Raw genomic sequence first — 13,891 nt, forward strand, 5'->3', positions numbered from 1 at the left:
ACACCTGTTTGCCACAATTGTCCACTTTTGGCTTCCAAAAAACAAAATTGCAGAATTTCTGTGGAATTCAAATCTAGAATTTTATGAAACAAAATAAGTAATGCATAAATAGATAATAGGGGACATTATTTCATTAGAAAATTGGCAGTGGGCTTTACAATATTTTCAATGAGTTTTTTTCCCCACTTTTTTTAAAATTCTGATTTTATTTTAGACAATAATTTTGGCAATAGCATTAGTATTATTAGTGGCATATGCAAGAAAAAAAATATACAGTATTAGCCAAAACAAAAAAAAGCCTTCCCATTTCACCCATCCATTTCTCCAAAAGTTTGTCCACTTCTTCCTTGAATTTATTTAAGCTATCAACTACCAAAACAATAGAAGTTTGTTCCAACAATCAACCAAATTGCTGGCTAAATTCAAATTTCTGCCCGTGTATTCTACAACTGTCTTTCCTCAATTTGAATTTATGCCCCCTCAGGTGCATAATCTGTACAAGAGGAAGAATCCTATCAGCATTCAGCTTGCTGAAACCATTCAAATCCTTATACACTTCAGTCAGATCCCTTCTCAGGTGCTAAAATTTGCAGAACTTAAGTCTTTCTTGGTAAGAGCACCCCCTTTCTTCCCCTCTCCAATCTCATTGACCTTCTCTACACTCGTTTCAGTAACTTTACATCCTTAGTAAAATGAGACCTCCAGACCTGTGTGCAATATGGAGGGGCCTGACCATTATGCTATACAAAGGGATAATCACCTCCTTATCCCTAATAGCACAGTTATTGTCATTGAAAAGACCCCATGAGCTGCTCTGGCACTTGTCTGCACTGCTCTGAAAACTTCACATCTCACTAAACAATTTCCACCAGGTCTTTTTCATTCTCCACTGACCTGAGTGTAGTACCGCATAGTTGGTACATTGCGGCATAGTTACTGCTACCCATATGCAGTACTTTGCATTTATCAATGTTAAACTTCAGTTGCCACCTCTCAGCCCATCTGCTCAACTTTTCTAGATCTTGTTGCAGTAGCGTACTGTCATTAACAACCCTATCAACCTTTGTATCATCTGCAAACATAGACATTAAACCTGATATTCCTTCATCAATATCATTAATAAATATAGAAAATAACAATGGTCCTAGGGGACTCCTAAGTGTTCAGCCCTGACACAGGGGGGCTTCTCTAATAATGTTCATCCACGGAGAGCAGTATCCATTGATTACTACCATCTCTGCCTTCTCCCATTCAACCATTCCTTTATCCATAGAGCAACTTGCTCTTAATGCCATACTGCTCCAATTTGTGGCGCCTCCATAGCCAGTGGGTAGGAGCAGCAGGCGTAGCACACGCTTCTTGATTAGACTGGGGTTCGAGCCTGTGACTACCAAATAGGGAGGATGCGGAAAGGTCAAGCAATCTCCGGAGCAATAAGGCCTTAGTTGCTAATGCTCCTAAAAACCAAATAACAAACAAACAAACAAAACAAACAAGCTCCAATTTGTACTACAGTCTTTTATGTCAGACAGGCCGACCGGGCTAGCTGGGTGGATAAAGTGCCTGCCTGGCAACCCAAAGGTCGCGTGTTCGAATCCTGCCTCGGGCTTGGATCGGAGTAAATGCAAAAACTTTGGGAGGTGCATTATGGCCACAGAAACTGATGCGCCAACAACTTAAAAAAAAAAAAAAAAAAAATGCCAGACAGCATCAAAAGCTTTCCTGAAATCCAAGTATATGATATCAAAATTATATTTTTATCCAGTACCTTTGTGATCACATCATATCAAATTGATCAGGCAAGATTTCCCCTTAACAAACCCATGCTGTGTCTGAACTATAACTGCAGTCTTGTCTAGATGATCCTGCAGTGCTTCTTTATCTAGTGACTCCATTATTTTATCCGGAACAGAAGTTTAACTAATAGGTCCAGTGACGCCATTATTTTATCCGGAACAGAAGTTTAACTAATAGGTCCAGTGATGCCATTATTTTCTCTGAAACAGAAGTTTAACTAATAGGTCTGTAATTACTCATGTCACCCTTTGTGAATTGGGGATACACTTGCGCATCTCCAGTCCGTGGGTATCTCTTCTGAATCAAAGGATGCACTCATAATTATAGCTAAGGGTTTACTTACTTCCTTTGCTGTCTCACTTAATGTTACTCGATAGATCCCATTCACCCAAGTGCCTTTCTTATGTTTAACTTCACCAATTTCTCCTCCACTTTGCTCTCAGTTATCACAAAAATCATTTAGCTCCCTGTCAGTTATTACAAAATCATTTTTCTCATTTTTACCAAATCAATTAGCTCCCTGTTAGAGTGTGATAAACTTCTGGGCTCCACTTACCAACAGAATTCCTCGTGTGTGGATGTAGATGCAAAACACTCATATAAGGATTACTCATATAATGAGGATTACTCATTTTGAATTCTTATATGAATAATACTCGTATAAGAATTCAAATCCCGCATTCCTTATATCTGTGTGACACCATGTTTCCGATGTCCCAACAATATCCACCTTTGATGTCTTGACCAGCACTTCAAATTCATCGAATTTATTTACTGTACTCCTAACATTGGTGTACATGCAAGTATACATGCCCCTGTTCTTACTCTTAGTTACCCTACCACATCCCATGTATTTACTCATTCCATGATGACTTCTATCAGTTCTTGTAATAACCAGTACCTTATTTTGTAGGCTGCTGCTCATTCCAGTAGAAGCTGTTGTGCAAGAAAGTGCGTTCCAATAGTGCAAGAATCACTTTCACCTCTGCCTGTAGCTAGTGTTAATCTATTAGTCTGTGAATCCCCCCAAGCTAGCAGTTTTTTGACCCACCTAACATTGCCTCGATAGCATCAGCAAATATTCTTGCACCATTTCTATTTAAGTGTATACGATCCCTGTAGAAGCAGTCCCTTCTGTTAACAAGCACAGACCAGGCTGAGAAAAATTCTACCCCTTGAGCCTTGCACAATCTCTTCAGGGCCGAATTGATTGACAATGTTCTCATCACATACTCCCTCCTATCGTGTCTGGGCAGATTTGCAGACACTTTCAAATTTCACCCGAACTCGTGTCTTTTTTTCAACTTGACCTGTATTTGTTAAGTAAGTCTGCAGATCTTCTCCTCTTAATGTCATTAGTGCCAACATGTACAACAGTATTACGTTTTGTGCCTTAAAAGATTATATCTGCTCTTCAACATCATCAACATGTACAACAGTGCCAACATGTACAACAGTATTACGTTTTGTGCCTTAAAAGATTATATCTGCTCTTCAACATCATCAACTTTTGCCCCTGGCAGACACCACCAAGTCCTATTCCACCTGTCCTTTTTGTACAATATATTTCCCTTTTCATTAAAAATACAGTCACAGACAACAACCATCTCCTGTGGGAACAGCACATTCTGACTTGGGGATTGCCGCTGTGTCACCTGATTATCAAGTGCAAACTCTAGCATTGAGTGGGCACCTAAGTGCCTGATGGGCCCACCCAATTTAAATCCTTTGAGGGCATCCACACTGTCCTTGAAGCTCTCATAAAGGCCCATAACAACACTGAGTTGGCACCTAACATCCTCACACTCTTTATATTGAGTGCGCGGACACACACACGCACACACACACACACACACACACGCACGCACGCGCACGCGCATGCACGCACACACACACACACACAAAGTCTTCCCCTTTGGCAGTCTGATGTCCTTGATAGACCTTCAAACATCAAACAAGCAGTTCATTTAATAATAATTCATTGCAATTCAGAGGACAATCTTCCCTCTCAATGCTCTCCCAAGCCATGGCACTTCCACTACCTTGACCCTTTCGCTTTACTGCTCTTTGTTTGAGGCATGATTTCAGTTCAAGTTCAGTATAATTAAAAGTACTACACTAAAGTTATATCTTAATGCACTAATAACAATATGTACTGGTTATGCTATAAAGTTACTGTTATTGAATACACGTATATTTCAATATCGAACTTGCAGTATATATATATTTTGTATCTCCTACCAAGTTTATGTTATATGAATTCTGTATCTCCTATCAAATTCAAGTTATATGTATTAAGCTATAACATTACATGCCAAAAACAATAAAAAAGCTGACCCCATATAATAATGAGAAAAGGCGAGGATAAAAAAAAAAAAAAAAAAAATTTACATTTGTAAATTCTAAGTAGTTATAATATATAATAAATTTAACAATCTATCACCAACCTCCTTGATTTGAACTCTCGAGTGATGTATTTGTGATACTATATCTATGCCAAATCACTGATACTAAAAGCTCTATGAATATCAATGTCGTCCGTTACAAACTATGTGATAAAGTTAAGTTATTAAAACATGTAGTGTATAAATTATAGTTTATAAGCCTCTTCTGATTTGGAGACGTGTGATAAGTAGTTATCACTTCCTAACTCTGAATGTTTAATTTGACCAGTAATTGTTATTGATTTTGTAAACTATATTTCTAAAATTATGACTTCCCTTAATTTTATTGGTAATCAATATTATTTTTATTTTCTTATAATACGTAATACCTAACAAACTCAGTTGCAATTTATTTTAAACAGATGAACCAGGTAAACCAGGAAAACCAGACATTGTCGATTGGGATAATACCCGTGTGGATCTGAAATGGGCTGCTCCCAAGAGTGATGGAGGACGGCCAATTACACATTATGTTGTTGAAATGAAAGAAAAGCTTGGCAATGAATGGAAAGAAGTGCTAAAAACAGAAAATGATAAATGCGAAGCTCGGGTACCTGATCTTAAGGAAAATACTGCACTCCAATTTCGTGTTAGAGCTGTGAATAAAGCAGGACCTAGTGAACCTAGTGAATCCACTAATCTTCATACAGTGAAACATAGACATCGTAAGTATTTTTATTCATATTTTAGAGTTTTCTTTATTAATTTTGTTTTCAAAATATTTATTACTCATGCTGTAAAGAAAATGAATAGATTTAAAAGAGGATCATTGGTGTTTTAAGATTATTATTAGTATTAGGCAAAATGATACATAATGTTTTCAGACTTTAGGTAAAGAGAGTATATTACAATACTTACAATGCTTTTTTTTTGTCACAATATATGCAGGTATGTGTATCAGCACTTCCCCCCCACAGCAATGTCGACACATATCTTCTAAATTTAGCATTAGCATTAGCAGAGGCATATGATGCAAGAAAGCAAGCTTATGCAGCATCAGCCAAAAAAAAAATAATAAAATAAAAAAATAAAAGATAAAAAATAAAAAAAACCCACTCCCATTTCACCCCTCCGTTCATTTGAAATACCTATCCAGCTGAGCCTTAAATTTATTTAGGCTATCAACTTCCACAACAAAGGATGCAAGTCAGTTCCACCAACCGACTATCCACTGGCTAAAGGCAAATTTCCACACATCTATACTACTTCTGTCTTTCCTCAATTTGAATTTATGCCCTCTCAGGTGATTATTGTGAGCAAGAGGAAAAATCCCATCAGCATTGAGCATGCTCAAACCATTCAAGGCTTTATACACCTCTATCAGATCACCTCGCCGGTACCTATTCTCCAGACACTGTAATTTGCAAAACTTAAGCCTTTCTTTGTAAGAGCAGCCCTTTGTTCCATTCACTAATCTTGTTGCCCTTCTCTGTACTCGTTCCAGCAGCTCTACATCCTTCTTGAAATGAGGCCTCCAGACCTGTATACAGTATTCAAGGTGTGGCCTGACCATTGCCTTATACAAGGGAATAATCACCTCCTTATCCCTGCTAGAAAAATTCCTGTATATCATTGACAAGATGCCATGAGCTACTCTTGCAGCCCATCTGCACTGCTCAGAGAACTTCCTATCTGCTTGCACAATTACCTCCAGGTCCTTTTCATTCTCTACCACTGTCAGTGTGTGTGTGTGGTGTCTCTGTAGCCAGGTGGGAAGGAGCACCAGTGCGTAGCACACGCTTCTTGATTAGACCTGGGTTCGAGCCTGTCACCACCAAATACGGAGGATGCGGAAAGGTCAGGGAATGACCACCGCATATTCCCGGAGCAATATGGCCTCAGTTGCTAATTCTCCTAAAAACCAAATAACAACAACAACACAACAGTCAATGTGGTACCACAGAGTTGATAAATTACTCTGGGATTACTGTTTCCCATATGTAGTACTTTACATTTGTCAATGTTAAACTTCATTTGCCACCGCTCAGCCCATCTGCTAAACCTTTCCAGATCCTGTTGCAGCAGCAGCATAGCGTCAGTAGTATATTTAACAGCCCTGCCAACCTTTGTATCATCTGAAAACTTGGACATTAAGCTTGATATACCATAATCAGTATAATTTATAAATACAGAAAACAACAATGGACCCAACGCTGAACCCTGAGGAACTCCACTAATAACATTAGTCCACGACGAGCAGTGTCCATTGATTACCACTCTATGTCTTCTGACCCTCAACCATCACTTTATCCATAGCAGCAGTTTGCCTCTAATAATACACTGCTCTATTTTCTGCAGCAGTCTTCCATGTGCAACAGTATAAAAATCCTTTCTAAGATCCAAATATATAATATCAAAGTTATTCCCTGCATCCTGTTCTTTTGTGACTGCATCATACTATCCAGTCAAGTTGGTCAGGCAAGACTTTCCCTTAACAAAACCATGCTGTGTCCGAGCTGTAACTGAAGTCTTGTCTAGATGATCCTGCAGTGCTTTTTTAACCAGTACCTCCATTAATTTTCCTGGAACTGAAGTTTAACTCACAGGTCTATAATTACTTGTGTCAGCCTTTGATCCTCCTTTGTGAATTGGGGTCACATTTGCACAACTCAAGTCAATGGGTACCTCACCTGAGTCCAAAAAAGCTCTCATAATTATGGCTAAGGGTTTGCTTACTTCCTGTGCTGCCTCCTTTAATATAACTGGATAGATCTCATCCATCGAGGGTGCCTTTTTTATGTTTATCCTTAATGATTTCTCCTCAACTTTCCTCTCAGTTATTACAAAATCATCTAGCTCACTGCCAGAGTTTAACTCACCTCTGGCATTCTCCCATTCTCCTCCCTGAATAACTCCTCATGGGTGAATGTAGATGCAAAATACTCATTTAGTTTGTTAGCCACCTGAGCAGAATCCTCAACTGTTTAACCATCAATATACAGTGGACCAATCTGATTCATCCCTTTCCTTCTAGACTTTACATAGGTAAAGAACTCTTTTCTGTTTTTCTTTGCATCCTTTGCCAAAGATTTCTCATAATCTGCCTTTGCCTGCCTAATCTCCTTTGTGACTTGGTTACAGACCAGCTTATATCTATCATAGGCTTCCATGTCACCCATTAATTTTTATGTATCCCATTCATTTTTCTTCTTTGCCATGTCTCATTAGCTCATCTGACATCCATTTAGGCCTAAACCTTGAACAATATTTCTTAGTTGGTATGTAAAGCCTAGTAGCTTCCAAGATAAATTCTTTGAATGCTTCACATTTTGAATTTGCTGTTGGTAGCATCATCAGTTGGTCCCACTGTATAGAACTTGTGTTTTAAATGAGTTACCATATCTTTGTATCTAGGCAGAAGGACAGTATAATTCCATTATACAAGCTAGTGATGAAAATGCCTTTGGTATGTGGTGTGACAGTGTGGGGGCCAGATCTAATGAAAGATATTAAGCTTCTTGAAAGGATCCAGAAATGAAAGAGTTGTGTGGTGAGAATAGCAAAGGAACATTCATATGTGGATGGAGGTATTAAAAAGATGTGATTTAGCAAGCTTGAAAACTGGGGAGAGGAATGAATAAAGACAAATTTTCATGTTGAATTGGGACACAAAAACTTGGGGAGCTAAATACGAACTAATGGTGAAAACTGGTAGATTGGATTTCAGAAAATTTATATTTGATCAGCATTCCTTTGACCACTTGGATTACACTTCCTTTCTGGTTAGAGTAAGAGTAACACCAATGCTATGTTAAATTTCAGTTTAAATTTTTTTAAAATTTTTATACTGAAATTTAAAAATGAGCCATTTAAAATTCTAGATATGACATAAAATTTGATTGGCAATGGTTTTTAATCAGGATTATAAACAAGTGAGTGACTGTCACAATGTGAACGGTATTGTTGGCTAATTGACCAACTGAGCAAGATTTACAGAAACGTTTTACAGTTGGCTAAGAAAATAGTTAAGTTATACGCCGAGTGATCACTGAATTATGACCACCCCTATGAAAACTGAATGCGACCCATCGACCACGTGAGGTACGAGAGTGCGGAGTTAGTTGACCTGTGTAGCATAGATAAGGTGTCAGTGGTTCAGTAGGTAGTAAAATTCCGAGCATGATGGGTAAAAGGATTTATCGGACTTTGATAAAGGACAGATTATGGGTGCTCGACAAGCTGGTGCCTTGATTTCCAAACCGACTGAACTGGTGGGGTGTTTGAGAGCTGCCGTAGTTAAAATGTACCAGGACTGGCATCAAAAAGGTCAAACAATGAGCCAATGGAAAAACTGCAAAGGTCAGCAAAAGGTTGATGTTAGAGGTTGAGCACCTGGTTCGATGACTCGTACAAGCGAACAGGTGTAGCACTGTAGAAAAGTTGACTACCCAATACCACATGGGCCAACCTGGAACAATATTTGGCATGACCATGCATCGTACGTATGGGCATCGTACCAGCAGATGACCCCTACAGCATCCTCTCCTAACCAAGATTCATTCGCCAGGTGCAAAGAGCATGCAAGTTGGACGTTAGAAGCTGGAAGAAGGTGTGTTGATTGGATGAGTCAGGTTATTGACTCCACACCAAGGATGGTCGTGTATGGATTTGGCGTCAATAACACGAAGCTCTTGATCCATTATTCATGGTATCAAAAGTGCAGGCCGGTGGAGGCGGTTGTATGTTGTGGGGCGTGTTTCACTGGCAGGAACTTGGACCCCTGGTGCATGTGGAACAACGTATCAGTGGTCTCCGCTATCATCAACTGCTTGCTGACTGTGTACACCCCACTATGTTACACTTTTTCCCAAATCGCGATGGTTTCTTCCAAGATGACAATGACAAGCCATCGGGCACCTGTTGTGCAGGAATGGTTTGAGGAACACAGTTCTGACTTCCAGCATATCGATTGGCCTTCGAACTCCCCCCGATATCAATCCCATAGAGCACTTGTGAGACACTATGGAAAGGCATATCAGGCATCTGGATACACCAATCACCTCCATACCTACATTGCTGACTGCATTACAGCTTGTTTGGCCATACTTCCCGAATGCTTCCAACATCTTGTTCAATCAATGCCACATCAGATAGCTGCTGTACTGAGGGAAAAAGGAGGACCGGTCACTCATCCTGAGTGACCGGCACTCAATAGTTGACTTATTTTTTTATATACTTGAATAATAAATTTATGCTTAATATACTGTGTTAATATACTACATTTGTTGTTCTTATTCCAAAAACATTACTACTAAAGTAACAATATCAGGAAAAAAGTTTTAGAGTACTTTTCATATCCTTTTAATTTTCAAATTTTCCCGATAGCAAAGAATGAGTACCGGTACCTATGTTTTTTTACAAAAAAAGCACTGGGTATAACACATTCAAGTCTGCAGCATAAAATATAATTAATATAGTGATAGCCAATAAGATAAGATAAAATAGTATCAATAAGATTGTATCTTGCTGGTTAATTGACAGCTGGGAGTTGCAATAATAAATTGATTATATGAGCACAAGCAGGTTTCCAATAAAAATTTCATAATCTCTTTCTTAGTCTTTGCATATTTGCTATTTTATCTAAGAATGTATACTGTTATGTGATTTTTCTGTTAAGTGCACATTTTCATTTATTTTCTTTCTTTTTCTTTTCTTTCTTAGTAAAACCTAGAATTGACAGAACAAATTTAAATAATATTGTAATCAAAGTTGGCCGCTCTCACAAATTTGAAGTAGATATACGAGGAGAACCTCCACCAGATGTTGTGTGGACATTTGGAGATGGTATTAAGCTATCCAATGATGACCACGTGAAGATTGAAAATAGAGAATATCATTCAGATTTTAGTGTTAATAAAGCAACAAGGAAACATTCTGGGAAATACACTATCACTGCAAGCAATACTTCTGGCAAAGACATAGTATCAGTTGATATTACAGTGTTAGGTGAGTAGAAATTTATTTATGTGTTTGTGTATGTCCTTCCGATGTTTTTTTGCCAAAATTGTCAATTTATGGTGATTGTAATTTAAATATTTAAAGTTTAATTGATTGTATATCCAGAATTGTTTGCTACATCTGGAAAAAAAAATCTATTAGAAGAAAATGTTATTTATATATTTAAAATATAATGGAATGAAATATTTTACAAGGAGATAAAATTATGCAGTAAAATTATTACTGATTCCACCCAACTATGTTTTTATTTGGGAGGGAAAGTGACTGAAAACTGATAAAAATACTAATAATAATAGAACCCATTTTGCTAAAATTTTTCTTTTTATTATAGTAAATTCATATTACTGTTTACTGCAAAATTTATTTAGATAATCTTTGTTAGTCAGATGACTTAAAATGAAAAGTCAGTATTTTCTAATTTTCTATTCTTTTCATTTTTTATGATAATTTCCTGCTTTCCAAAAGGCAAAAGTTGGCATAACAATGCCATTTTCATAAAATGAGCACTTTAGATGAATTAAGCCCATTTTATTATGGATGGGATTAATAAATTGTATACTTTCCATATCTCAATATTGAAAAGCCTTGACTTTATTAGACAAGACTCTTTCAAGTTTGAATTTGGCATCAGTGCTTGGAGAGGTAATTTGGGAGAATCACTAAGAAAGGATCGAGTTTGTCTGTCAAAGCAAATTCTAGAACTCCATTGTTAGAGACAGAACTATTTCATTCCAATTTATTTATATTATTTATTTATCTAAAATATAATGGAATGAAATAGTTCTGTCTCTAACGATGGAGTTCCAGAATTTGAATTTGTGGAACTGGTCTAGTAATCTAGCTGTCCAAACTCTAGTTATGTTTTCAATTTTTATATGCTGCATAAAGAAGAAATTTTAAACTGAAGAAATCGTAACATGAGAGTGATTACAGGTGATGCTGAAATCCTTTGTAATCCCTAATGAAATAAATTTGAGGAATTTTAAGTATTAGTTAGGTTATCAAATGTGGACATGTCAGGGTTATCGGAAACATGGTGTCATGCAGTTATAAGAGAAGCAGAATTTGAAAACGGAGAACACAATGTCTATAGAAAGGATTGAGTCCAAGTCCCATCATTGACAGGAGGAATTTTTATGGATCTTTTTCACAATGTCACTGAGTTAGTCAGTCTCAAGCTAGGATAGCATGATTTTTTTCTCCTGGAAACTCAGGTTTTTCATTCAGCAAACAGAAAATTAACATTAGAACACACACACACACGCACGCACATGCACACACACACACACACACACACACACACACACACACACACACACACACACACACACACACACACACACACACACACACACACACACACACACACACAATTTACAGACAATATATATGAAGCAATATGGCCTTAGTCACAGATGCTCCTAAAACCATACTACCACTACAATAGAAAGGATGGGTATGATGGAGGAGGGGAAGTTGTGCTCTTAGTTAAGAAGCACATAGACTGTAAGGCAATGCTGTTGTTTGTTGTTTGTTATTTGGTTTTCAGGAGCATTAGCAACTAAGGCCATATTGCTCCGGGATATGCGGTGGTCATTCCCTGACCTTTCCGCATTCTCCGTATTTGGTGGTGACGGGCTCGAACCCCGGTCTAATCAAGAAGCGTGTGCTATGCACTGCTGCTCCTTCCCACCTGGCTACGGAGGCGCCGTAAGGCAATGCATCTGGTTCACAAAGGTGGGAAGCATATCATAACAAACAGACTGAGCAGTATGCTTTTCACAAAGCTGGACAGCAGCATACTGCTCGGTGTGTTTGGTATGATACAAGCACTGGACAAACGAAAAAAAAGGATACATCATAGGCCAAATGAATGTGATAAGTATATTGAAGAGACAGGCAAATAGAGTAGACAGTAGATCAGAATTTCTTGTAATAGGAGACTAACTTTCCGGATATTGACTGGAACTTTAATAATTATAAACCTGTAAGCCTGGCTTGTATTCCATGGCTGGTTAATCGTTGGTCAGTAGCAGAAACCATATGGATTTATTGGTATTTTCTACACCAGCATTTGAGAGAGGCAACAAGAGAAAACAATACCCTTGATCTGATTATCATCTTCATGCATTAAAAATCTGCAGATTGAAAGTGTCTGCAATTCTGCCCAGACAGGATAGGAGGGAGTATATGATGAGAGCCTTGTCGATCAATTCGGCCCTCGAAAGATTGTGCAAGGCTCAAGGGGTAAATTTTTTTCAGCCTGTTGTGTACTTGTTAACAGGAGAGACTGCTTCTACAGGAATGGAATACACTTAAATAGAAAGGGTGCAAGAATATTTGCTGATGCTATCGAAGCAGTGTTAGGTGGGTCAGAAAACTGCTAGCTTGGGGGGATACAAGGACTGCTAGATTAACAGTAGCCACTGGGAGATGTGAAAGTGATTCTTGCACTGCTTCTATTGGAATGAGCAGCAGCCTGGAAAACAAGATGCAGGATATTTCAGAGACTGCTGGGAGTCATTGCAGTACAAGCAAACACATGGGTTGTGTTAGGATAGCTAAGAATAGGAACAGGTGCATGTATACTTGCATGTACACCAATGCTAGGAGTTTGGTAAATAAATTTGATGAATTTGAGTTATTGCTCAAAACATCAAAGGCAGATATTGTTGGGATATCAGAGACGTGGTGTCACACAGATATAAGGAATGCAGAACTGGAATTTGGGGAGTACAGTGTGTACAGAAAGGATAGACAGGATAGTAAGAGAGGAGGAGTTATGCTATTAGTTAAGAAACACATAAAATCCAAGGAAGTGAAGCCAGTCGACATCACTTGACAGTGCAGTGTCGAGTCAGTTTGGTGTGACATAAGCATTGGGAGATCAAAATTGAAAGTAGGAGTGTGATATAGGTCTAATGACTCTGATGAGTATAGAAACTGTACAGGGAAATAGAGTGGGCCAGTAAATCAGAGAGGCTTATAATGGTGGATTTTAATTTCCCAGATATTGACTGGAATTTGTGGGTTGGTCACTCACACACTAGCAAGGCTTTTGTGGATTTATTGGATGATTGTTTTCTACATCAGCATGTTCGGGAGGCAACTAGAGGGAGTAATACTCTTGAGTTGATTATCAGTAGTAATTCTTCATGCACTAAGAATCTGCAGATAAAGGAACCACTAGGTGGCAGTGAACACAGTGTGCTGAAGTGGGATTTACTCAAAGCGGTAACTACCATCAGGGGTAAAGGGAAGAGTTTTAGCTTTCATAAAGGTGACTACAATGGTCTGAGACAGTATTTAAATTCTATACAGTGGGACCAACTGAATGTTACCAACAGCAAATTCAAAATGGGAAGCATTCAAAGAACTTATCTTGGAAGCTACTAGGCTTTATATACCAACTAAGAAATATTGTTCAAGGTTTAGGCCTAAATGGATGTCAGATGAACTAATGAGACATATGGCAGAGAAGAAAAATGCATGGGATACATATAAATTAATGGTTGACATGTAAGCTTATGATAGATATAAGCTGGTCTGTAACCAAGTCACAAAGGCGATTAGGCAGGCAAAGGCAGATTATGAGAAATCCTTGGCAAAGGATGCAAAGAAAAACAGAAAAGAGTTCTTTACCTATGTAAAGTCTAGAAGGAAGGGGATGAATCAGATTGGTCCACTGTATA

At 38.1% G+C, this 13,891-nt stretch overlaps 1 protein-coding gene across 2 annotated transcripts in view; it reads left to right on the forward strand.

Annotated features, from left to right (window-relative positions):
* LOC150079033 (twitchin-like) overlaps positions 1-13,891 on the forward strand; it is a 2,795,346-nt gene that overhangs the window by 977,056 nt on the left and 1,804,399 nt on the right. For both annotated transcript variants that reach the window (XM_090382361.1, XM_090382360.1), the window contains 2 exons: positions 4,604-4,906; positions 9,903-10,187. In XM_090382361.1, the coding sequence (XP_090238487.1) occupies positions 4,604-4,906; positions 9,903-10,187 (588 nt within the window). The remainder of the gene's footprint in view (positions 1-4,603; positions 4,907-9,902; positions 10,188-13,891) is intronic.

Source organism: Mastigoproctus giganteus, chromosome 10, assembly GCF_048544385.1.
Source record: "Mastigoproctus giganteus isolate SK-2022 chromosome 10, ASM4854438v1, whole genome shotgun sequence".
NCBI lineage: Eukaryota > Metazoa > Arthropoda > Arachnida > Uropygi > Thelyphonidae > Mastigoproctus > Mastigoproctus giganteus.